Source organism: Mirounga leonina, unplaced genomic scaffold (genome assembly GCF_011800145.1).
Source record: "Mirounga leonina isolate KUSES-001 unplaced genomic scaffold, KU_Mleo_1.0 Mir_53, whole genome shotgun sequence".
Taxonomy (NCBI): Eukaryota; Metazoa; Chordata; class Mammalia; order Carnivora; family Phocidae; genus Mirounga; species Mirounga leonina.
In genome coordinates, this window is record NW_023270807.1 from 35,248,690 (window position 1) to 35,276,178 (window position 27,489).

A 27,489-nucleotide genomic window follows, 5' to 3' on the forward strand; every position below is an offset into this window, starting at 1 on the left:
GATAAAAGGAAGATTACATGTATACTCTGAAAGAAAATACACACGTCTACTTTCCCATTTATGTGAAAAGAAACTGTGGTTTCTTAAATATGTACGCTGTGCTCTTGCTTAGCATTATGATCTCTCATAAATTCATGATGGCGTGTGAGCCTAATCTTGGTGAGATCATGGTAAGATGTTTTCTCTTTATCTAGCTAATAACTAAAAAATGGAAGTTCTTATTGCACGGATTTCCTTTTGCATTCTAGGGACTTTAGTAAAGAAAACATCCATTTCCGGAGATGAGCTTTTAGAATTTTTATTATATTTCCAGCTGTAAATAATTCTTGTGGCAATGATGCTGTGGGGAATACTAAAAATCATGAATTTAGGGTCAGAAATATTATTTGAGTCTCTTCAGAAAAGGGTACAGTCTATAAATGACTAACTAGAGTTCTCTATTATTGTTAACACTATTCTTTCTGACTGCCGTGGACATGTAAAACTGAATACAAAAGAATAGGAAATTCTAACACATAAAAATATCTCAAGGGCTCTAAAGATAAATCAGTATACACTGAGTGTTTTAGGAAACGTTATATGTAAAAAGTGTTTCATAAATATATAATCAATATTATTTATTAAATAATTTTTACTAATATCTCACAATTATCAATAACTGTATCAGAAACAGATCATCCCACATCCACAAATAGCCAACACACATCTCTTTTCTTTTACGTAGTTAGAGTTTATAAGCAAGATCATTTCACTCAATTCAATAATCTTAATATTGGGCGCCTGGGTGGCTCAGTTGGTTAAGCGACTGCCTTCGGCTCAGGTCATGATCCTGGAGTCCCAGGATCGAGTCCCGCATTGGGCTCCCTGCTCGGCAGGGAGTCTGCTTCTCCCTCTGACCCTCCTCCCTCTCATGCGCTCTGTCTCTCATTCTCTCTCTCTCAAATAAATAAATAAAATCTTTAAAAAATAATAATAATAATCTTAATATTGAAAGGTCATAAGCATTTTCTAAACAAAGACACTAAACTGAAGGAAACATTGCAAAGAATCTTTCTTAATCCTATGAGAAATTTTCATGTTCAAATAGGCAAGGACTACATGAAACATCTAAAAAATCTGAATAAACTAAATATATACATTGAACAACATTTTTCAAACATTGGACGTCAGGCAATGTAGGAGAATGATCCCTGAGAGAGAGAAAGAAATAAGAGTGAGATTTATAGTTATCCTGGCTTATTGCTTAGAGAGAATTTCCAGCCTCAGTTCAGGAAGAGAGAAACCAGATGGAGCCTGGTGATCTCACTTAATTGAGGAGATAGTTCTGTGATGCCCAAGGCATCTAGAATTGCAGACCAGAGTATTGAAGAGGAGATGGTGTAACAGAGGGAAAAGCTCCAAAAATCTGCAAGAGGTCCTCCTGGAGTCTTCAGCCCAGTACTAATCAGTGCATATGCGTGAGGAAACTACCCAAAACTAGGGAAAGAACCACCCAAAAGGAGCAGAAGGAACAATTAATTCCTAGAGTTCATGCAGGTCCCCAGTAATGCCCCACTAATGGGACAAAGTTATCCCTAAACTAAAGGATCCTCTGGTCTAGTTCTAACACAACTTAAATGAAAGCTTGAGAAAAATTAAACTACATCCAAGTAACTTGACTGAATCCCAGAGAAAAAAATAAGGATATTTATAAAAATGTAAAAATATCTGACACCCAGCAAAGTAAAATTCGCAAAGTCTGGCATCTAATAAAAATTACCAGGCATGCAAAGAAGGAAAAAAATGTGATTTATATGTTATAGGCTGAATGGTTGTGTCTCCTCAAAATTCACTTGTTAAAGCCTTAACCTCTAATGTGATAGTATTTGGCAATGGGACCTTAGGGAGGTAATCAGGATTACATAAGGTCATAAGAGTACAGTACTAATCTGATGGGATTGAAATCCTTATAAAATGAAGAGGAGACATCAGAGCATGCTCTTGTGACCCCCCCACCCCGCCCACATGCAGAGAGGAGGAAAGGCCATGTGAGGACATAGCAAGAAGATGGCCATCTGCAAGTCAAGAGCAGAGTTCTCACCAGAAATCAAATTCTGCCAGAACTTTGATCTTGGACGTCCAGCCTCCAGAAATGTGGGAAAATAAATTTCTGTTGCTTAAGCCATCAGTTCATGATATTTTGTTATGGCAGTTGGAACTAAGACACCCCATAAGAAGAAGAAAAATCAAACAGAACCAGAAATGACACATAGAACATAATTATTCAAAAGGGACAGTAAAACAGCTATGACAACTGTATTCCAGACATTGATAATGGTAGAAGAAATAGTAGGCATGTTAAGTAAAGACATAGAACATATAAAAGAGACTCAAACTGAACTTCTAGAGATGGAAAATACAATATCTGAGATGAAAGATACATAGGATGGTATTGACAGCTTATTCGAAATTGCAGAAAGAAACATTAGTGAACCTGTTAACAGGATAATGGAAACTATCTGAAATGAAACACAAGAAAAAAAGATTGAAAAACTCAACAGCACTACAGTAAGTTGTGTGATAACTTCAAACAGAAGTTATGTATAATTGGAATACCTAAAGAGAGTGGGGGTGTAATAAATAAAGTATTTGGAAAAAATAATGGTCTAAATATTTTCTAATTTTACAAAACTATAAACTCACAGATCCAAGAAGAACAAGAAGCATAAAAAAAAAAAACCATGAAGCACATCAGAAGCAAATTGCTTCAAATCAGTGATAAAAAGAAAATCTTAAAAGCAGCTATGTGAGCATAAGGTACAACATATCTTACCCTGGCTTTAATGGAAAACTTTGGATATTAGGGAGAAGAAAAAAGCCCCTTTGGCATCCCATGAGTAAAAAGCAAGATTTTTCACTTCACTGACAGGTACGCCACACACTATAAAATGCTGCAACATTCACATTGTAAGTTCTTTTCACATTTTAGAAACTCTCACGAGATGCTTTCCAACATCCAAAGCACCTCTGCTAAACCAGCTGCATTGGACTGGAGAGCCAACAGAAAGGTTCGCATCTGCTGGTTTTCTAGCCACAATGCATGGTTTCATTGTATCAACAGTCTGCATACCATATTGCTGAGTTTTAGGTAAAAGCAATCCTGAAAATATTTCCAAAATGTCCTCTTGGAAGTCTATAAGAAACTCTAAGAGAATGACCTAGTGACTGCCCAGTTATCCATACTTTAGGATTCATCCACCACCAAAATAGCACATCTGACTCAGATTTCTCAAGCACTTTCTAAATTGCTTTACTTCCCACAAAGAGAGCAAAATAAAATATAACAAAATGGTAGTAGCACAAAGAAAGTTTCCTGCCTTCTTTCTTACCTGCTTAGATGTTTGAGCAGTTTGCACAGAAATAAAACTCAAAAAAACCAAAAACAAACAAAAAAAACACATGTTTCATTCCTCCCTAGTCTGCTCCTAGTTCAAAAGAGACCTTTCTGTTCACTTACCTTTAAATCAATCAATTAGCCAAGAAATACTGATAATTTCTTAGAGGCTCAGCTTCTTGGAGAAGAAAGTTTACTTAGGATTTCTGCTAACATATTTGCATTTAGCTAAAATATATCCCTTGTGGAAATTTTCAATCCCAAATAAATATCTGAAGACTCAGTCTTTTTGGAAGAAGACACAATGGAGGATAATTTTTGGAAAAGCTTCCCTCTAAATACATATACTTTCGTAATTGCTCAACCACATGAATTGTATCTTTACTCCTACAGATAAATTTAGTTGTATTTGTCATATCTGACCTAGTTTATATCATGATTTCTCTTTACAACAAATAAATTTCTGCCAGAAATAGGAATGAATTTCTGCCAGATTCTTGAACTAGATGAGCCAATATATTCAGACACAACATTTCATTTACTACCATGGAAACCAATCATGTGAATATCTGAGAAATAAGCCTTTTCACATATTTAAATTTCCAATAAGGAGTCTGATTTTTTTTTAATCTGGTTAATTTTGACACAAATTTAAATTTAGACACATCCTACTGAATTTGCCAGTGATTAAAAAAGAGAGATGAGTTCTTCAGACAACTCAGACCAAAAGACTTTAACTCAAGGACAACTTAAAATCAGGATATGGGGCTTATCTGAAATTGCTCATGGCACCCCCCCTCCCCTCCTTTACCAGAAAAATTCCTCAGTCCCTCCATTTCTTTCTAATAAAAGGAAATGCAAGAATGTGCCATTCTTTCCCCTTTTCCTAAAACCTTCCCAGAACAAAAGGAATACAATTTTCTCCTATAAATTCTTAGAAATGCCTATGCTTAACAAACGGCTTCTTAGGGAAGAGAATTAAGGAAGGTTGGCACATCTTTCACCAACCAGCTGATACTAAATGATGATAAGTCAGTCAAAATCATTCGCCAGAAAGAATATTAATGACATTAAAGTACATCTGAGCCACCAGAAAACTGAGTGGACTTTTGATTTAACCTTACCAAATACAAGAGGGATAAAGTCAAGTCTCTAGGATTGGTCTTGGGCATATAATAATCATAGTCTCCATAGCCACTCTCAGTCAACTCTAAGTGGCTAGGCACTATGCTTGGTGCTTTGCACATCGTTATTTCATTTAATCAAGACAACTCTTGAGACTGCAACCTACAGATAAGGAAACAGAGACTCAAAGAAGGTTAAGTAATTTGCCCAAGGTCATACAGCTATAAATGGGCCTGCATTCTGTCTCCAAGGCTCCTGATCTTTTCACTAGTTGACTTTCTTATCTAGTTGACCATCCTATCAGGAAAAAAAGACAGAGACAAATATAGGTAGTTGGATGGTATTCAATATTTCAAAATATAATTTTTATGCTAAGTGAACTAAACCAACCTGAATTTAAACCAGGCTTTAAAGATCCTAATTTTTCATCCCCATTTATCATATAACGAAAAATAAAGGCAAGTGATTAAACTGTCACTTGAGCTGATAGCTATTAATTAGCACCAACACACACCCAACACACTCATGATGTTACCTACATTCAGTCGTGACTTCTCCATTTAAAGGTTCTCCTTCTCCACTGCTGTAAACTGCAAAGACTGAAACCTTGTATTTGGTCTCTGGCTGCAGATTTTCTATCACAGTATGAATTGCATCTCCGGGAAGACTTTTCTCTCCAGTCTCAATATCATCATAAAGCGATTTCCATGAGACCCTGTAACCTCGAACCATTCCTGGAGCAGATGTCCAATACGCCCCAATTGATGTGTCGGTGATATCTTTAGTAACGAAATCCGTAGGTGAACCACGTTCTAGAATAGAAATTAAAGGGGAATCATTTTTCAATGTCTACTAGATATGTAAATAGTCCTTCATCCTGGTGGACATCCTAACTTGCTGGACTCAAACTCAGTTTGTCTAAAGTTGACCATTTCTTCTTTCTGAGCTGTCTGTCCTGTCCCATTAGTGGAGCAGACTGATGGAATAAAACCCTAGGTTCCTTTCTGATTCCTACCTATCACCCTGCTCCCCTCATGTTCAGTAAGATTGGAAGGCCCTTCAGGACAAGGACGCCACCCAAACATGAAGGAGTACATGCCTAAAAAAATTGTTCTCCAGGGGCGCCTGGGTGGCTCAGTCGTTAAGTGTCTGCCTTCGGCTCAGGTCATGATCCCAGGGTCCTGGGATCTAACCCCGCATTAGGTTCCCTGCTCAGCGGGAAGCCTACTTCTCCCTCTCCCACTCCCCCATTCTTGTGTTCCTGCTCTCGCTCTCTCTCTCTCTGTCAAATAAATAAATAAAATCTTTAAAAAAAATCGTTCTCCAAGGGAAAAAAAGTCATCTAAATCCCAAAATTTTACCTATGTCAGTCTACTTTATGACATAGCCATTGTTCACAAAGATCTTTATTTCTTTACCATCATCTTTTTCTCTCTGATGTAATTTAAATAAGTTCAGTTTCAATGTATGACCTATAATAACTTCAACAATTGCATATCACTTGCAAAAATTAATTCCAGCATCATTTTTTGGTGAAAACTCTATTTGCTCATGCAATTTAAAAGGAGAAGTGCAAACTTGCAATATAGCTTAACTCTAACGAAACTAAAAACCATCATTCTTCTGGAAGACTTCAAAGCGATTAGTCATCAAAATAAAACACACCACTTGTTCTAGCTGATCGAAAATGTCTGCTACTAAATTTTGGCTCTTTCAATTCAAAAAAAAAAAAAAAAATACAACCCAAATGGAAAAATATGGAAACCAAAACTTAATAGGAGGCACAGATGTCTTCCAATAAAACCCTCACTTTCCATAATTTAAATGTAAGATAAATATACAGGTCACTTTATATTGGCTACCTTTACTAGGGTTTATGCCACAGCATGACATAAACATAAAACTATCTGCCTCTACAGCATACATTTCACCAGTAATTGTTGTAAATTCAAGCAAATGATATATAATGCTGTTACAAGATTTTTGAACCATTACTTTACTTGAATCAAAGAGTAAAAATGAATACCTTAAAAATACTCATAATTAAACAGCTAAATTTCAACACAAAGAATAAAGATAACACTAAGTAAAAAAAAAAAAAAAAGAAATCTGGGTAGACAGAAACCTATCATATTGTAGAGTTTAGAGGGGAAAAATAAATAAAACAGGAGCTGGGCATCCTACCAGACCCCAAGCACAAATGGAAAATTCTAACTCCATTATAAATAACTGTAACTGCTGACAGGACATCTCATCTCTGGAGGGAAATTAGTTACATATTTCACTGAAACCAAGAATACTTATTTTCAAGAACGTACTGACTTTGCTCCCTCAGTATTTGAGGCTAATTGTCACTTGAAGGCCTTCTTTCACTGTGTGGGCTACTGAAATGGCCACATAGCTTTATATTTTCTCTACTTACGGGAATATAAACAAACTGTTCCTTTGATCTAGTTTGGTTGTTGTTTTTTATGTCTTATTTTGTTTTGATCATTGATATCCCAGCAACTGGTCTCTAAGTTTTAAAGGCAGAGCACATGTTTCCTTTGCTTGATGTACACCTTTTTTTTTCACATGTGCCCCTTCCAAATTGCCTAAATTGCAGTTAGGTATTGCAGCCATTGCAAAATTGTTGTACTTGAAAGTGACTGAACTTAAATGAGCTAAAAACGGCACTGATGACATTCATAAGATGAATAAGTTGGCTAGACTGTGGGAATTATCCTCCAAATTAACACTGGAGTAGTTTACAATCATTTCAGCTTCTCGTCTGCTCCAGGGTTGTGTGTCTCAGCGCATTCTCCTCCCTACTTTGTATAGCACTGAATTTGTGACATTATTTATTTCCATGACAACAGACATCAATCTCACAAACACAGGCTAATGATTCCACTGTGAGAAAACAATAGGAAAAGAATTGTGGTTGAAGCAAAAATACATTCACAGAGATATTTCTGGGCTGCAAACAAAAGGAGCCTAGTTCGCTAGACATGCATTCCCATGGATTTTAATCAACTGTTTTAACACTCTCAGAAGCTATAAACCTGGAACAAAATACTAGTGAAATTGCAATAAAGACCTTTGCAAGGTATCAGTGTCCCAAAAAGAGTCTGTAAAAGCACTTTTTAAAAAATACAAATGAAATACTAACTAAAAAACATTTTTAAGTTCTAATTAATGGCATGACAATGCTAATTCCAATGAGCACTGAGTAAATTCTCAATTACAGAAAACAATCCTCAAAAAATTATAGAATCTGCCTCTGACACCCAAAGGTGTCATTGCAACATTCCATGTTAGTAACAAAGAAATATGGAATCAAAAGAAAGAAGAAAGGCACCTCCATCCAGAAGCTAGGATTGAAAAGATAAACTGCTTCAATAAGCTTCTTATATGTCAGTCAGTCAGTTTGATAAGAATATTCCTAAATATTAAGTTTATACCATTGTCAAGCACATTGATAATTTTTTTTTTCAAAAAAGCTAGAGGGTTGGGTATCCTAGCTGCTGCATTACACCCAAGAATTTTGAAGAATATGATGTATTCATGACAAGCAAATTTTATCAGACCTATAACCCTTTAAAAAATATTTTTTTTAATGGAATCTTGGCTTGGATAAATATTGGATTACAAAAAAATGAAGCAATTGAATTGTACCCTGTGATACAACTGGCAGGCTGTGAAGAAGCCAAGCTTGGCCTTAAGACCTGGTGTGTAACCAGCTGAGCAGGCTACCAGCAGGCTATGTCACCTCCTGGGGCCCTGGGGCAAAAGAATTGGACCAGATTGGATAGGATACGCAGAATCACCTGGGGTGTCAAAGAGTGGGCCTTGCCCAAATCAATTAAATTGGAATATCTGGAGATATGCCTAAGCACTGAAAAATCTTTTAAATCTCTATTATTCTTGGACGCCTGGGTGGCTCAGTCTGTTAAACGTCTGCTGTCAGCTCAGGTCATGATCCCAGGGTCCTGGGATCGAGCGCCACATCGGGCTCTCTGCTCAGCAGGGAGCCTGCTTCTCCCTCTGCCTGCCACTGTCCCTGCTTGTGTTCTCTCCGACAAATAAATAAATAAAATCTTTTTAAAAAATAAACAAAATAGGGGCGCCTGGGTGGCTCAGTCGTTAAGCGTCTGCCTTCGGCTCAGGTCATGATCCCAGGGTCCTGGGATCGGGCCCCACATCGGGCTCCCTGCTCTGCGGGAGGCCTGCTTCTCCCTCTCCCACTCCCCCTGCTTGTGTTCCCTCTCTGGCTGTCTTTCTCTCTGTCAAATAAATAAAACCTTTAAAAAAATAAAATAAAATAAATAAATAAATAAAATAAAATACTGAACTGTAGGTTTTGTCCTCAATATAAGGAACTTGGACATCCATAACACAGAAGAGATTATTTGGTTTGGTTTGGTTAGATTGGATTTGGGAGTCTCTTTTTAGAGAACCTAGGAAGAGAGAGGAATAAGAAAGGAAAGATGTCAGAAGACAAGCCTATAGCCTTTCTGCAGGAGGCATTACTGTATCTCAACAGGGGAAGCCATAGACAGGTCCAGGGAATAGGAACCAAATCCAGTAGTCTTTTTGCCCCTTTGTCACTATGCTTCCCAGAACCTGAATCCACTTCTGCTCTAGCAAAGGTTCCCAACTTGCTCAAGTTCCTCTTTTTGCTCTGCCCCCAAGACTTATAAATGTTTGTTTTATGATGTTTCAGTTTATTCAGGATTTCACATAAGTGGCATTGTTTTCAATAATATTTAATCTCACAGTACCTGTTTTCTGCTGTTCTGGGGCATATGCCTATGCTTTGTATATTACTTTTATTTCTGGTAATAGAATTTCTGGCAGTCGTTTCAAATAAGTCCTCTTCTATAATGATGGTATGCCTTCAACTTTATCCTTCTCAATAGTTTTCCCAGCTATCCTAGTCTCCCCAGTATAGTACCAGTATAGTTATAAGGAATAACATTCTTTTCTGTCATACGTTTAAACACCCAAAATTTATCAGTTTTTTGAAATTTTGATACTCAGCATTTCTGCTCTGTTTAAACCATATTTAGATATATTCAAAAGGCATTTTTCTCATGCCTGCTCACATGCGTCTCTGAGCTACTACTGTGGGAAGTAATTTAGACAGGTGTATTTCTCATGATCTGAACATCCACAAGGGGTTGATTTCTACTTTTTTCCACATACAAGGCCAGAGAACTAATGCCTCATTTATGTAACTTTCCTACGTTTCCTTAGCCCTTTTCCATTTGCTTTCTGAAAAGCAAATCATCATCCAATTCAAATATAATTATTATAACACAAATTAGCCAATGATGATAACTGAAAAATTAATCATAATGCAATGAAACTGTATAAATTGTTCCAGTCGGCTTTTATTGAGTTTCACATATCACTTTCAAAAATAGAAGTTAAATTGAAAATGTAATGTAAATCCTCTTCTAAATCAATTTGTCTTTTCCGTTAGAGCTCAGCTCAAAAGTCATCCAACTTTCCACAGCAGAATACAGAAAACCTGCTTCCACGTTTATGTGGAAACACACTTGATTTACAACCCCAGTGAATTAGAGCCATCATCCCAAAGTACAAAGTTCCCTATTGATAAGCTAACAACTACATTAAGCAATACATAGTTCTTGAAAACCTCTTAACAATTAAATCACCCTTCAACCGCAAAGCCTATGTGAGATTTCTTCCATAATTGTTATGTCTCCGATGTGATCTAGATATTTCTCTGATGAGCCATTAATGCGCAGGAAATGAAATACGAATTGTTCTTTGGGAATTGTGCTAAAGTTCCCTGGAAACCTCAGCGTTGCTATACCCAGAATGTATGATTTTTCAAATTATGAGATAGCAGTAAATCTAGGGAAACAGAGACCTTATTTAGTCCGTCTTGGAGAGGCCCCATGTTACTCAACATCATGCAGAGGAATTCCTATGATGTGCTAAAAACCTCATTGTAACAAAATGTCAGCTGAGTGAGCTTGGTTTGATGTACAGGAAGCTGTCTGTGTCTAGGACATTGGCAGGTTGCTATAGCAACTGAAACAAAGGAAATTTTGAAAAGTCATCTTTTCCATAGCCAAAAACCAACAGTCAAAAACAAAAAGAACCGTATTATTCCCAAACTGAAGTTTTCATTCATTTGTGGTAAATCTCGGAATTAAAATGGGCATTATTCATTTCAAGGTTTGTAAGAGCAGGTTTTCCTCTCTCTACACACTAACGGTGACAACTAAAAGTTCTACCACAACCTGAAGGACACTTACATGTACAACAGTCTTTTTAGTAATTACGTTAAATCTATTTTAACAACAACAACCGGGGGGGGGGGGGAACAACATAAATCAAACCTAATAGTTTGTGCTCAGATTCCTCTAAAGTTTGGATCTGAAATAGTAATAAACACTGCCTGTGTAATTCTGTTTCATACAGTACTAGAGCAAACCATGAACTTCCCCGATGCCAATGCTATAAATGTCTCTTCCAGGGACAGGGGCATTTTCTGATCATTGGCTACATTTCAACAAACTAGGAAACAGATTCAAGTTAGGGACGGTTGTAGACCACACTAAATTTTTTTTTTTTACATTTTTTGATTTGAATAGAATGCACTTGAGGCGATCTATAAAATTTTCAACCTACAGAAGGCTCCTGCCGGCTGAGCCATGCCTCTGGATGGAAGAAACATTCCTTCAAGGTCTGCTCTTACCACCTTCTCTCCCAAGAGAAAAACAGATTAGAAAAACAGCGGCCCTCAAAAGCAGTTGCCTGGCTCTGTTTCGGGCTTTCCATTCCCTGCATTTACCATCATATCCTATTCTTGTATATGGTATGTGGATTTGGCTGAGTTAATACAATAAAATGAAATGGAATAACCAGGGGCAAAAATCTTCTACTATTTTAATTTAGTTACAACTATGCTTTCACATATTTGTCAAGTTTACCACACATAATGCAATGGGATAAATATGTTCATAAAATCAGGCTGTCAGCATTTTATGTAATCCTTCACTGTAGTAAAGAGCTTTGGTGTAAATAGAAAAAAATGTATTATTACAACTTAGTTATCAATCAACTATAGTTAATCATCTTGCTTCCCTCCTTCTCAGGAAATGGAAAACAGTAATTTTTAAGATTTATTTTGCTACACATGTATTTCCCTTAGACATAATTTCTGATCAAATACGTGTGTGTGTGTGTGTGTGTGTGCATGCACGCATGGGCACATACTCACACATGCATACAACTTGGTAGATTTTCTATACTACTTGTACAAAGCTATAAAATTATAAACAGTTCAGCTGTTCACCTGGCCCAGAAAAATCAAAGCCTGATAGAATGTGTTTGCTGTTAAATTAAAATGTGTATTTTGTTTTCTAAAGATTAATATATCATTCTCAGTAAAAATGCCTAATTTTTAACCCCAAGAAAATTCTATGTATGAATATATTTTTTTAAGGTAAGAAAATGCAGAAGAATATCAGAAGGTTAAAAGGTACAAGAAGAAGGAAAACTATTAAAGTATTTCCAAGATATTCCCTATAAGGGAGAAATTTTCACAAACATGAATAATCTACAATTATTCTGGAAAAAACAAAAGCTCAAAAGTTTATCCTTAAAAAACATCCTATAAACAATCTATGTTGAAAGCCTTTGGGAAGCACAAGAAAAGGAGAACCTCAAAAGGTCAAAACAGAAGAACAAACTTGTCAGAAATTCTGGATGTTGCTCCAGATACAAGGATGACATGTTTTATTGTTCGGATTAGGTGTCTGTAATTAAGGCAATTTCTATTTCTACCTCTTCTTACTTTCAAAACTTTAGTGCAGCTAATCAATATCTCTGAAATACTTACAAAAGCCATATTTTTAGATACCAATTCTAAAGTGAATGTCATTTCCTCCTGATGAATTTTATATACATATAGTATTTTACAGTTCCCAAAACGTTTCACGTACAGTCTCCCCATTTGATCTCCACAGTAAATCTGGGATGCAGGGGAAGCAATGATCATCCCTTCTTTATAGATGGGTATACTGAGGCTCAGAGGGGTTAAGGAACCATCTCAAGGTCGCATGGCTAAGTAGTCAAACCAGGACTCTTGTAGTAATCAGTATTTTACATGCTGGTATTTAATCTTTCATTTAAATCCTCTTTTAAAAATAAATTTCATGGACTATTAGAATTAAACTCTCGATTAATATTAGAGATAGGATTGATTAGAATATTTTTTGGCTATTTGTGGGTTTTTTTTAAAGATTTTATTTATTTATTTGTCAGAGAGAGAGTGTGCAAGCAGGGGGAGCAGCAGAGGGAGAAGCAGGCTCCCTGCTGAGCAAGGTGCCCAATGTGGGACTCAATCCCAGGACCCTGGGATCATGACCTGAGCTGAAGGCAGATGCTTAACTGACTGAGCCACCCAGGCATCCCGGCTGTTTGTTTTTAATTCTTGACTAAATCTTGTAGTTTTAATGAAAACTGCCTACTGTGGGCCTTGTCCCTGTTAACTACAACATCTACAAACCTCCAAACTCCTGGATCCTCCAAATTTGACAGATATTTTACCTAAAGTCACTGTGATTTCGCATCACAAAAGATACTTCAGATTCATTTTCTTCCTATACTTACATTAAATAGGTCATATAAAAGATGATGATAACAAGAAGAAATCAATGCCTGATTTCTCATTTAGGCCCCAGACTATGGTACTGACTCATTATCATAACCATCCACTGATACTTCTTTTTAACATCACAACGTTCTTACTGTGGCTAGGCTAAATTTGTATTTTCTCTCTCTTACACAACTTACTTTGTAGTTGCAATGAGTTAAATGGAAGCTGCCATTATATTTCAAAAGATTCGAAGAAATATGAAGCCCTCTGACAATTAAGTCTGGAGAACCAAGCACACAGCTCCAGTCTTGTTGGTGGTTCTTGCTAAATACTGCATTAACTTCAACCTTCTAACACAGAACTGAACTTTAGAGGTCGTTTAGAAAACAAACAAAGCAGAAACCTGGATCCTCATATTTCTCAAGCTAAATGCTTTTATGCATGGTGAATGAGAAGAGACTCGGAGTCAGAAAGGGTTCCTGTCTGCTCCTAGCGATGGAAGCAGCTTTGTTACTGTGGGCAACCCAAATCCTTTTCATCCACAGATGTTTCCCAAGGTCGCTTCTCACTATGAAATGTCACACACTTACCTATTCTCCACTTACCCAGCCCATGGCTTTAAGAACATATTTCTATGGCCTTCTTATGCACTCAGCTCCCAGTATGCCTTTTCCTGATTAAATTTAATTTTTTACAGTTGCTTACATTCTACATCTCTGAATAAGAGGCAGTTTTGTAGTTACTTACTTTTCAATACAAATTCCTTTTAAGAGAAAGGAAAGCACGTTTCTAGACTTGATTCTCTGCAAACAATTGCAACTTCCTAAATGCAATCCCGAATAAACTCAGGGATTTCTACAAAACATGACAGTGATTACCTTCCAGTGTCGTTCCTTCACCATGAAGGGCATCTCCAGCCCCGGATGCATACAAAGCCGTCACAGACAAGGAGTATTGTGTCCCTTCGTTTAATCCTCTCAGCACAGTACTGGTCGTATGTCCTCTCACAGTGACCTCTTGAGTTTCACCCCCTGCCGCTGGGACGTATGTGATGAGATACTGTTTCACTTTCCCTGGTGCCCCAGTCCAAGATAGTTTCATAGTTGACGTTGTAGGGTCAGAAACTCTTAAGTCTCTTGGGTTCCCTCTAACTTCATTAAAAAAAACAACAACATTGAAATTCATTATTTAATAAAATGACTTGAAAGACATTTCGTTGCTTTAAGTGTGTGTGTGTGTGTGTGTGTGTGTGCGCGCGCACGTGCGCACGTGCATCAAATTTATATCCTGAGAGCTATCACAGCAACTGTTAACTGTTGACAAGCAAACAGAGCTTCAGCACTTCTAAACTGGGCCTTATGTGTTAGTAGCAACAAAGCAAAATGCATCCAATTCCTCTTCTGTGTTTACACAGGTTAGAATCTTTGACATTAAAAACTACAGTCTTTTCTCTGAAAGTGGAACAAAGCATTACAAATTGTAAATACACTGATTAGTATCACAATGTAGGTATCAACGCCCCCAAGAAAGCCTCAAAAAAAGGATTTATTGGCTATGAACTAAATGTAATGGCCAGAAAATACACTGATGTGATAAAAATGATAAATGATCAAAGGCTATCCCCAGAAAAAAACTTAAGAGAGGAAACAGCCCAAGTGAGACCTTGCCTTAGGTAAAACTCAAAGGCTGCCTATCCCTTTACAACTATGATGTTTGGCATTTCATGACTTTTCTGGTAGAGTGGTCATGTCATCCCCAAAGGGTCCCAAGTCACCCAACCCTGTGACACTCTCCACCAGGCACACAACAGCTAGCCACTTTACTCTAGAAAACAGAAAGATGAAGAGTCAGTGTCTTTTTTATGGTCCCCAGCACAAAGGCCCCTAGATCCCCAACTAGAAAGAGAAAAAGGAAGGTAATGATTTCCCAAAGGGCAGAGAGGAGGAAGAAAGCAGATGGAAAGAGAAAGGGTCTCGGCAGAAAAGGCTATTTAGCTAGGTTCCCCAGGGAGGGAAGTAGGGATGCAGACTGAGCTGAGAATGGATATTCCTTATGAATGTCTGCCTCAGATTCACTGCTTATCAGCAGCATGACTCAATTACTATTTAGTATCTTCAGCCTTGATTTCCTTATAAAAAGGGATAATAATATTAACAATTCCATTGACTCTGTGCATGGATCAAATGAGATAATATATGAAAAGCTCTTTGCACAGAACCTGATACAAATAAGTCCTTAATAACTGTTCATTATTGCTAATGTGTTGTTGTTGTTGTTGTTGTTATTTTTAACTTTAAAGATAGGGAATAAAATGAAAATTAGAAATGCCTTAATTTTTCTCAATGAAATAAATATTAAACATTAATAATTTGCAACAAATATCAGAATCTATCCTGGGAGTCTAACCATCCCATTTAAATAAAAACAGGTTAATATTTTAAAATCTTCCTGAAGAAGTAATAGCTAATTTGTTTCAATGGTGCATAGCAGTTTGATTTTTAATCCCTAGTCATCCTTCAATTTATATTAGAATATTTAATAATATTATTTTTTAAAGAATATTTAGGCCATATGATAGCATTTGAGTTCTATCGACACAAAAAATCACTGTCACAAGTAAGTGAAAAATTTGAGTAACCCAAGTCTGAAAGGACTACAGTCTAAGATACTCAGATAATTGAGATAATGTCTCATGTGCTGTAGTGTCTGGATAGCTGCCTACAGGATCCCTTGAGGTCTAAGATTTGGGTTGTTACCATAAAGTCAGCATATTTCCTCTACCTTCTTCAGTGGCTGCATTTCCAGCCAACGGAGAGCCAGGTCCTGAGAAATATTCAGGAATTACAGATACTTCATATTTTGTGTCTGGAGTCAGGTTCTCGAGTGTTATCCTCCTCTGATTGGCAGGGGTCGTAACTTCTTTGCTTTCTCCATCAGCAACTGGTTTATATATAATTCGGTACCTTAAAACTCTCCCTGGAGCTTGAGTCCAGGTGATTTTAAAGCTGTCTGTAGTTTCATCTGTCACCTTTAGGTTTCGAGGTGCTCCTTTTACTGAAATTGGTTTTAAAAAAAAAAAAGTTTATTTTACATAAAAAATGCAAACTAAGCTTTTGATCACCAAATTATAACATTTTTCTAAGCAAATTCAAAAGCAGTTTATTGTCAAACATTCTGGTTACAGCATTCATTTAGCCAGACATTAACTAGATGCTGAAACAACTAATACTCTGCAATACACAGAAAGAAACAAAGTACTGTTAATTTTTTTAATCAAATAAAGAGGTATCTAATAGTAAACTTTTAAAATCATAAATACTCTGTTAAATGGTAAATTCATGTTGACGTAAAATTCAAGAATAAAAATACTTTATTTCTTGAAACAGGTAGCCAAGGCTTTCCCTCTAACTAGATTTTCTCAGAAAAGTAGAAAAATAATACCAAACACCCAGTTCTACCATATTTATCCAACTGAATGAAGTGTCTTGTCCAGTCAGTTCCACAGCTAACTTTTTTATCTATATAGTCATTTGACTTGGATAATTAGATTATACATGTGTTGGACCAAACACACTGTACTTAATGAATGCTAGTTGGATCTAAATCTTGAGGTCAAATTGCAATGGGGGTAATGTACATAGACTCACAATCTTAAATGGGATTTTCATTGAGCCTAAAGGAGAACATCATTTGGCTGTAGTTGGCAAACATGTTTAAATTACTTATTCATTTAAGGGGTAAATTGTCCATTTGGACCACACGTTCTTCTCAATCTGCTGGAGTGAAAGCACAGTGCAATACATCTGCATTTATCCCACATATAATTAGTTTATCTAAATAGCCAACACAGCAGTAGATCACTTCAGGGAGAAAGAAAGTGTATCCCTTAAGAAAAGCAATGGCAGCTGGCAGACTTACACCCATGACTCATTTTACATGGCAAGGAAAAAGACTAAATTAGCCAGAACAAATGAGGCAGATAAACTGATGAATTTGAATAGTTCCCCACCCCCACTTATCTGCACGGGTTACATTCCAAGATCTCCAGAGGCTGCCTGAAACCATCAATAGTACTGAACCTTATATATACTATGTTTTTCTTATACATACCTATGATGAAGCTTAATTTATAAATTAGGCACAGTAAGAGATTAACAACAATACCTAATAATAAAATAGAATAACTATAACAATATACTGTAACAAAAATTATGTGAATATGGTCTCTCTCTCAAAATATCTTACTGTACTCAGCCCTCTTGAGATGATGTGAAATGATAAAATGCCTACGTGATGGGATAAAGTGAGGTGAATGACACAGGCATCATGACACAGCATGAGGCGACTATTGACCTTCTAACAATAGTCAGAAGGAAAATCATCTGCTTCTGGACTGTGGTTGACCATGGGCAACTGAAACCACAGAAAGTGAAGCTGAGGATCAAGAGGAACTACTTTACTAGTTTTGAAGCTGAATGTGTAATTTTGAGCCTTAGATTACCCAATAGTAAAAAAAAAAAAAAAAATGACTGTTTATAGGATTATTGATGTGGTTAAATGAGATAATCCATGGAAAGCAATTATCATAGTACCTGACACATAAGCTGGAGCTCAATAATTGGCCTAACAAAGGTACTGAAATCAGAAACTTCCTTATTGACTAAAGAAAGTTTAAATTCCAGATTTCACTCAGACAATGGAATTGGAAATGTATTACCAAATGCTTTTGTTGGAGCCCAATGAGGGAAAACTAGAGCATATATGAATGCAGTTGGCTCTACTCAAAGACCCTCTAGACTTAAATTTCTTCTTGAGACATATTTCCATCCCCATCCTAAAGTGCTGAAGGAAAAGGGCCAGGCTCTTCAAGCAACAATATGGGCATTACAGAGAAATCATCAGAAAATCAGAAATATTGGGGTGCCTGGATGGCTCAGTCAGTTAAGGGTCCAACTCTTGATTTCAGCTCAGGTCATGATCTCATGGGTCTTGAGATCAAGTTGCACATTGGGCTCTGCGCTCAGCGGGGAGTCTGCTTGAAGATTCTCTACCTCTGCCCCACCCTCCACTCATGTGCGCATTTTCTCTCTCTCTCAAATAAATAAATCTTAAAAAAAAAAAAAAAAAAACAGGAAATCAGAAATATCTAAGTATGGACTTCTAGGTTATTCAATACAAAAATCATAAGAAAAGTAGTCAACTTAGGCCATTATTTTATTTGCTGGCCTTCAGGTAGAAATATACCTAAACTATGCATAAAAAGGAAAGATGAATCTTATTTTAAAAATCTTTCAGAGAAAAAAGATTCTCTAGCTTTTATCAGCAAGATATGCCAATATATGTTTTCCCTGTTAGCAAATACTTCTTTGTAACTATCTTAATTTCCTCATGCATCTGTTTCAGCTTCTTCACCTATCCCCAGTAAAAATAGAGAACAATTGACATGTCTTTTACTATTTGCGATATTTATCTTAAAGAGTAATTGCCTAGTCTTAGCCTTCTCGTAACCAGGTTCCTTGGTATCCTTTAAATGTCCAATGTAGTGAAATATATCAGAAAGTACTCAATTCTATCCAGTAAAGAGGATATATCTAAACAAATAATCCTTAAAACATTTGGTAAAATTTGTACACTCATGTTCTCAGCTGCATTTTTTACAATAGCTGAAAAGTGGCAGCAACCTAAGTATCTGTCTGTGGGTGAGTGGATAATCAAAATGTGATATAAACATATAATGGAATATCTTTCAGCCATAAGAAGAAAGGAAATTCTGATGCATGCTATAACATGGATGAACCTTGAGGACCTTATGCTAAGTGAAATAAGTCAGAAAAAAAGGTTGAATACTGTATAATTCCACTCCTATGAAGTACCTAGAGTAGTCAAATTCATAGAAACAGAAAATAGAATAGTGATTGCCAGGGTCAGTGGGGCAGGGGGGGGTTGGAAATGAAGAGTTATTTTTTAATTAGTACAGAGATTCAGTTTTGCAAGATGAAAAAAGTTCTGGAGACGGATGGTGGTAATGGTAGCATAATAATATGAATGAACTAAATACCACTGAAATGTATACTTAAAATGGTTAAAATGGTAATTTTATGTTATATGTATTTTACCACAATTTTTAAAAAGAAAAAACATTTGGTAATATATTTGCCATCACATCCATAGATAAAGTAAACAAAATTCAGAAGTATTTGCACGTAACATGCTGAAATACGGGACAGAAAAATCTGGCCTTAAGCAGTATTTCAAGAGTCAATTCCATAGTTATTAACAGTTCTCTATACCTCTTAACTTCAAATTCATCAAAATAAATCTAGGGGTTTTTTTATATAAAAGTTTTTCGCTTTTTAAACAGATGTATGAAGAGCTGTACTTTATAGATGCTGAATCTTACAGAGGCATTCACCATCTCTATAGAGGAGACGGTTATTTCAAACTGTAACTTGGTTCCACAATAAATTGCTAGTTTTTGGAAAATAGGGTCAGAAACCTCATCTCACCTTCCACAGTGGTCTCCTCTCCAGTTAAGGGAACACTGAAGCCATCCTCATACTCTGCAGTCACGTTGACTAAGTACAGCGTCTCTGGCTTCAGGTTGTTGAGAATGACGCTGGTGCTTGACGCTGGCTCCACCACTGTGACCTCAGCATCCCCAGTAGCTTCCTTGTAGGTGATGTGGTATGAAAAAACATTTCCTCCAGCAGGAGACCAGTTAGTTTTGAAACTGTAAGAAGTCGTCTCAGAAAAACTAAGATCCTTTGGAGGCACATAAGCTATTTAAAAAAAAAAAAAAAGGACACAGTTAAAATGTTTAAATCTATAAAGCAAATATGGACCTGATGACTGTTTCTGAAATGGCTTATGTTCATTGGGGGAACAGTCATTGAGACAAACGTACTGAGTAAATATTCCACACCTGACCTCTGAGAGAAGGCCTCTCATTTACAGCCCTACCAGGCGGTCTTGATCATTTGTCTTGACCATTCACAATACTAAGTTACACTGTTTAAATGCTTAATTAAAATTTAACTGAATGGGGTTTCTAAACACAAAGCAGTAATGGAATGGTCCTGCCCACAACTGGAATATTCAAACAGTAACAGACCTAAAATGAACCCAGCAATATTTTCCCATTAATCCTCGGCAATCAGATATTAACTTTTGGTGGTAGACAGACATTTCAAAGTAATGATTAAGGAATTCTTCCTAACCAAAGAATATTCATTAAGCTAAATAATAGGAAGAGCCAATGTTTAAGGCTCACTGCTGGTCTCAAGGAACGTACAATCAAATTGAAAAGACAGGAGAGTGTCACATTATTAATAAAACAGAGCAGTACCTATGAACCCGGATGACTGGAAGTGGTAGTAAGTGTTACAGCACTAGAACAGCTAAGGAAGACTTAATGAAAGAGTTGGGACTTTTTACTGAATGCTGACAAATAGAATTTGAACAAATGAAGAAAAGAGGATAAGGAATTCCAGCTGTGAGGAACGGTGCCCAAAATTGGTCCAGGGAAGGGAATGCATAAGAAGAATTCAAAGTTCTAGGACTATGTTCTCGTCACCTTTAATTCAAAGGACTTGGCTCACCATCTAGCACATAGTAGACACTCAACTACAGGTTGTTGAATTGAATATGACAAATAGGTGTGATAAAGCTGGTGCCCAGCTCAGCTTAAGGATCTAGGATCAAAAACATCTCATGGCTCATGGTAAATAGCTTTTTCACCAATAAATACATGATCCATACCCAGGAGAAAGTCATATCTCAGCTAAATAAACTAAGCTCAATAGGTTTCTATAAGACAGGGAAGTTGCTTTTTCCTATATGTAGAAAGAATCGGAGAAGCGTATTATCCACAATTTTAGAACCAAAAAATGCTTTGTTCATGAAGGGATAATTTTGGCTCTACAAAGCCTACTAACCTTTTTTCTTTATAGCTGCCAATTCTTGCTCAATTCTAAGGCAGATAGACTGTGTGAGTTCAAAAGATATTCTCTGAAAAGCATCAAAATCTTCCACTGTGAACACATGGGTGTCAGCAGGAGGAGAGGCAATAGCTTCTAATTCTGAGCGAACAGCATCCTTCACACCAACTGCAAAGATTTCCACGTCCGAATTCCTTAGTTTTATAGCAGGATCTCTGAAAGCATCTGAAGATTTCCCATCAGTGATAAGAATCATGACCTTTGGTACGTTGCCTCTTGAACCCTTGCTAGGAACAAATATTTTCTCTCTGACGTAAGTCATTGCTTTCCCAGTGTTTGTAGATCCTCCTCTGTAGGGGAAGGTGTTTATTGCTTCAATTATATCTTCAACTTTGGTGAATTTTTTCAAAGTGAACTCAGTATGAGGATCCCGGCTGTACTGGACAAGACTTATCTGTACCCTGTTTGGTGAAATCTCAAAACTTTTTACAAGAACTTCCAGAAAAGCTCTTACTTTAACAAAGTTTGCAATCCCGATGCTATAGGAACCATCAACCAAAAACACGATATCGGCTTTTATATCCACACCACGTGAGCATTCTGTAAAAAGGAAAAAAAAGCCCATTACAGTTCAACAAATATAAATTAATCATGAAATATAGATATCTGGTTTTCTTAGTAAGCACACTTATTTAAAAGAAAACCATTGCAAATATTTTGAAACTAAACCTGAACCAGTAAGACATACTGTCAAACAGACCATCACATATACCAAACCCAATGATAGACCTATTCACTTACCCACTTGAACTTTCATTGGCTGAGTCTTCTCCATTATTGAAATGGGTTCGCTGGATGTCAGTCCCTTCAGGGCTGAAACACTGATCTGGTATTCTGTGTCTGCTGAAAGGTCACGAACACTGAGCATGGTGGTCTGAGGCCCCACACTGAGAGCGTGCTGTCGGCTTCCAGCGGTCATTGGTGTAAGAAGGACTTTATAGCCAGTCACTGGGCTAGGAGATGGACTCCAACTTAGCTTAATGTATTTTGATGAGACTTCCATGGCAACCAAATTTGAAGGAGGTTCAATAACTACAAAGTAACAAGCAGAACAGTGATTAAAAACAGTGAAATGTAGGGGTGCCTGGCTGGCTCAATTGGAGGAGCCTATGACTCTTGATCTCGGGGTCATGAGTTCAAGCCCCACGTTGGGTGTTTAGATCACTTAAATAAATAAATAAACTATTAAAAAAAAAACAACAGTGAGATACAACCCTTAGGTTTGGACATTCAATTCTCCTTATCCAAATTAATCATGAATTAGTCAAGAAGAGTTGCCTAATCCCAACTCTCCACTTCCACCTATACCTATCCAAAACCAAAAGAGACTCAGTGCCTGATTTTTAGTCAGGGAGCTGAGAAAATTAGGGGAAAAGGAAGTCATTGGAAGAAATTAATGATAAGATGTCTGAAGCCTAATTCTCTGGGACCAAGATTTCCACTCTGGTTTTGATATTTTACTCATTGTCTTTATTCTTAGGTACCAAAGTAGGCACTTGATAAATGTTTGTTAAATCAATGACTTACTCAATTCTTCTTCTCTTTTAATGATATTATAAAGACTAAAATATAATCTTTAAAAGACACTTTATAATACATAAAGATGAAGGGTTCAGCAGCTCTTAAATAACAGTTCTTATAATGTTAGACAATTTTATTCTCACTTATTTTAAGCCAAGAAAAAATGTTCAACTATGTTCATAATGCCACCAAGAGGGACTCAATGTTTTATAACACGTATACTAACAAGGAAATATTGATCCCCTAAAACATTTCTATCCTTACACAACATAGAAACATAATCATGTACTTAACAGATAACATAAAATATTTTAAGATATTTCAGATCAAATTTTCACACTTTTACATTTATCAGTGGAACCAACTTCCCAGAATTTATACTTCAATTTTTTTTTATCTCATCCTGCAAGAAGTGGATGATCAAACAGGCACAAGTCTCCTCACAGCCTCCTCGAAAAGGCATTCATACGGAGTGCCTAAAAACGATGCCTAAAACATGACAAGTAGTGGGGCAAGGGGGAGAAACAGATGTGCCAACTGGATGTTTGGCCAAAACTTTTGTGGGATGCAGAGACAGTACAGGGAAAACAAGTCACAGGCTAAGCCAGGAAGAAAGAGAGGCCCCGAGGAACAGCATGAACACCTGCAATGCAGCCACGCACCTCATACAAGCAGATTTCAAACAGTGGCAGGACGGACGTTTGGTCTACCCTCACACATGCACCCCAGGGAAAATAGGTCAGCATTAGAATGTTTAAAAGACTAAATAAAGAGAGGTTAATCAGGGGAAAGTGGGATGAAGGGGTCAATTTTGTAATCACACAGAGCAAAAAAATCAGACATTAGGCAGTAAAACAAAGAAAAAGGCTTGGAGCCCATGAAGTAATGAGAAGGGGTTCTGAACTAGAATCAGAGCCAGCGAACATTGCCAAAATACTTGGGGTTTGGAGATTAAAGAGTTTATATGACTGAAGATGTAGCTATTTAGAACTTATCTTTAATCACTTGTCAATTCTCAGGCTAAGAGGAGAACAATCATGGAAACTGTGACTTTTTAATGCCCAAAAGGATGTTGATGAAATGTCTTCTGAAATGTCTTTTCTTTCTCCCATGTATTTAGAAGCAATAACTGATAGAAATGGGAAGATTTTCCAGATGTGGAAGGATCAAACTGATCTTTGAAATATTCTTAAAAGTTTTGAAAACATGGAGAGAATGATGATAGAAAATCTTTTTGTTTCACCATTTAATAGAAACAGTGTTCTCATTAGTTGATGTTGCTGTATGCTAAAATACATGTCTTCCCAGCCTGTCAGTGTTTACATCGGAGTGTAAGATCATTAAAGCAAGTACCTGGATAGCGTAATTATGGACACTCAATATGCACAAAATGGTCTCAGGGAAAAAGAGCAAGTCAAACTTCTCCAAAAAAGATTTTTAAGGATTTTACTTCATGCTCTACTGGGGGAGGGGGAACAATGGAAATGATATCAACAAGTTGAGTTACTGAAAAACCATATAATCGAGTATACAATTGGAGAATCACCGAAGATGTATTTGAGTAAATGTGTCTACTTTTAGACTACCTGTAAATCTATAAAAGCTATCCAATAATGGAAAAGGTTAACACAGGGGAACACTGAACAATTCACTCACCTTCTTCTCCACTAACCAATTCACCAAGTTGTTCATCAACACCAGAGCACACCTGGGAGATGATCTCATTCTGAATATCCACAATTGCATCAAAGTTGGCCACGTTGAAAACATGGTTTAATGAAGGTGTGGAGGCGATTTGTTTGAGTTCTTTTGCATCTGCAGCTTTAATGCCTTCAAAAACAAAAGGACAAGGATATATTGAAAAGAAAAATGTGCTGAATTAGGGAAGTTCTTTGCTTTCTCAGTCCTTCAAAAGTAAAGACATTTGTAAGTCCTTATTTAGTCATAAACCAGAATTGCTTTGCTTCATAACGAATATGCGACTGTTCAAATGACAAAGGCATTTTATAATTTCACAGAAAGTGGCCAGCCAAAAAGGAAAATGAATGGTTAATAAAACAGAGCAGGCTCTCATCCTAAGCATGCCATCATTTGTCCCTGCCATCTGTAAAGATAATACTTTTTTCTTCCAGAGTCCTGAATGAGCTGGAACCCTCCAAATTCTTCAAGTATTACATAATATAGGAAACACATTTTAAAAAGCACTTAATGATAATACAAGGAGGATCTTTCTTAGAATCACTGGCCCAGCATTCTTTGAAAAGTAGAGAGGGCTGGCAAAAATATGAATACCACCTCACAATGCATAGGCTAAGGGAGTTATAGGAGAGAAATACATAAGCAGAATTTTTACTCAAAGATGACATGGTTTAACACTACACTGTAAAATGCACTAAATACTTCTAATAGCATCCTTCCTTAAGGAATCCACCTTTCCTCTTCATAAGCATTAGGTATTGAGGGAGGTCTAAAGAGAAAATACTTAACCAAATGTGGCCTACCCAAAGAGAAAACTTCAACCCCTATATTTCGAAGCTCTCTTGCTGGAATTTCCACTTCATCTTGCGATTTGCCATCCGTAATAATAATTGCCACTTTAGGAAAGCCAACTCTTGCTCCAGCAGATTCCGTGAAAGTATTTTTAATTAAGTAATCAATGGCATCCCCTGAAGTGAAAAAGAAACATATTCATTCACTCCTTACCACACAGTTTTGCCAAAGTAAAAAACCATGTGATTAATTTCAAGATTATTTAAGATATGAAAATTGTGCAATGTTTGATTTCTTCCCCAAACAGGTATTTCATTTATTTTCAACAATAATAAAATTTGTAAAACATACCTGTCATTGTGTTGCCACCTTTGTATGGAATTGTTTTAATTGCAGCAAGAAGGTCATCCCTTTGGTAGTACTGATTTAAGTTGAATTCAGTCCTGGTATCAGAGCTGTACTGAACAACACCAACCCTTGTCTTCTCTTCTCCGATGTCAAAAGCAGACACAAGAGCACCAATAAAATCTAAAATGTACTTAAAATTATTTCTTCCCACACTCCATGAGCCATCCACGAGGAACACTAGATCAGTCCAGGCACTGACAGAGCATTCTGAAATACATTTGATATATTTTTAATTGATGTATTCTTAATTTTATCCACCTTTAATGAATACAAACTAACGTTGAAAAACTGTTGTATCCTTAAGTCATTTTGTTCATTAGAACATATTCACATTGTTCTTCACCCACAACTGACATGCACAAAAGAATATAATATTTTATTAACAAACACAGAAGCATTTTCAGTGCCTTCATTGAGATGCATTTATGGAACTACATGGCTCTAAATTACTATATAAGACATTGTGCAAGAAGAGAGAAATAGATACATGACCTACTCTCCAAGAGCATGTGACCAAAGTATTCATGCTGTCAACCTATTTTTATAAACAACATCCTTTTCCTCTTCTCTCCGAGTACAAATTACACAAAACATCTGGGAGATACATAAAATGAGCAGTGTCTTCAATCCTTGGTATTTAGCAATAAATACAAAACAATTGCTGGCCTATTCAAGGAGATGTATTTAAGTGGAAGAAAAGAGAAAATCTTTTAAAATTCTCCTGCATTTTAGAATATAATTGTCTAAAGTTTGCAGTGGGTTAGTCTAGAGGGTTAATAGAGTCTAACAGAAGTAAAAAAAAAAGCATAAGGGGGCCTGGGTTGCTCAGTCAGTTAAGTGTCTGCCTTCGGCTCAGGTCATGATCCCAGCGTCATAGGATCGAGCTCTGCATCGAGCTCTGCATTGGGGCTCCCTGCTCAGCAGGGAGTCTGCTTCTCCCTCTCTCTCTTTCTGCCCCTCCCCAACCCCCCCAGCTCATGCTCTCTCACTCTCTCTCTCAAATAAATAAATAAAATCTTTAAAAAAAAAGATGTAAAAAGAAGTATAAATATGATGCAAGATAGTCAAAAATATCTTACTGTCCTAATTATCGGTGTATTTAAATTTGACATCTAAAACCTACTTTTACAAAACAAAGAGTAGAAAAATATTTCCATTCAAAAGTAAAAAAGGCATATTATATCTTTAAATGCAATGATTGGCTTTTATAAATGAACACCATATCTTTCTTTTTCTCCGCAGTCAGAAGGAAAACAAGCTGATTTTCATGAAAATGTGTATTGAAAGGCAACACTAAGTGAATTTTCTGAAGATGTTTTCATCTTTGTAATCAGTTGGTAGATAATAAAAGAAATACTTGGCTACGAAGAGAAGGAAATGGTCTTGGAAAATTTTGCAAGCTAAATCACAAGTTGCATGCCTAAATAATTTTTGCATACCATTTAATGGGCCCATTTAAGTCTATTAAATAGTCAATATTTGGTATAATGCTTTGATTTAGAATAAATATCAATGGTTCAGGGAAAATATTAGCATTATAACTGCATACTACAAAGTTCATTTCAGATTATTAGACATCAGAAAGAATGATAAACAGGCATTTGTAGGGAAAAATTTCAGATAAAGGGGACTTTGTATTCAAATCCTTTTATTGTCCTCCTGGGTTATAAATCCAACCTTTATAAGGTGGCAAATTAGAAGTCCAAGAAACCCCTTAAGGGTCCATCCTGGTAAGTCAGACGAAGCAATAGAAGACAAAGGAGGCAGGAGGCTACAAATTGCCAAACCTCGATTGAATAAAATCCCTTTTATTTGGTTACAAGTGCACATTGTGTATCTTGTTTTGTTTGGGGTTGGGCTCCCATTTGTATATTATAAAGAACATAATATAAATAAATAAATAAATAACACTGTAAACAGCGTTTCTCGTGCCTTTTTCTTTTCTAATTTGCCTC

General features: G+C 36.6%; 1 protein-coding gene across 1 annotated transcript in view; it reads right to left on the minus strand.

The window, feature by feature from the left end:
* COL12A1 (collagen type XII alpha 1 chain) overlaps positions 1 to 27,489 on the minus strand; it is a 118,103-nt gene that overhangs the window by 76,519 nt on the left and 14,095 nt on the right. Inside the window, exons 6-14 of the mRNA XM_034991264.1 lie at positions 25,478 to 25,741; positions 25,138 to 25,302; positions 24,293 to 24,466; positions 21,857 to 22,147; positions 21,053 to 21,655; positions 19,625 to 19,897; positions 15,900 to 16,172; positions 13,997 to 14,269; positions 5,038 to 5,310 (exon numbers count right to left, since the gene is read on the minus strand). Of these exons, the coding sequence (XP_034847155.1) occupies positions 5,038 to 5,310; positions 13,997 to 14,269; positions 15,900 to 16,172; positions 19,625 to 19,897; positions 21,053 to 21,655; positions 21,857 to 22,147; positions 24,293 to 24,466; positions 25,138 to 25,302; positions 25,478 to 25,741 (2,589 nt within the window). The remainder of the gene's footprint in view (positions 1 to 5,037; positions 5,311 to 13,996; positions 14,270 to 15,899; positions 16,173 to 19,624; positions 19,898 to 21,052; positions 21,656 to 21,856; positions 22,148 to 24,292; positions 24,467 to 25,137; positions 25,303 to 25,477; positions 25,742 to 27,489) is intronic.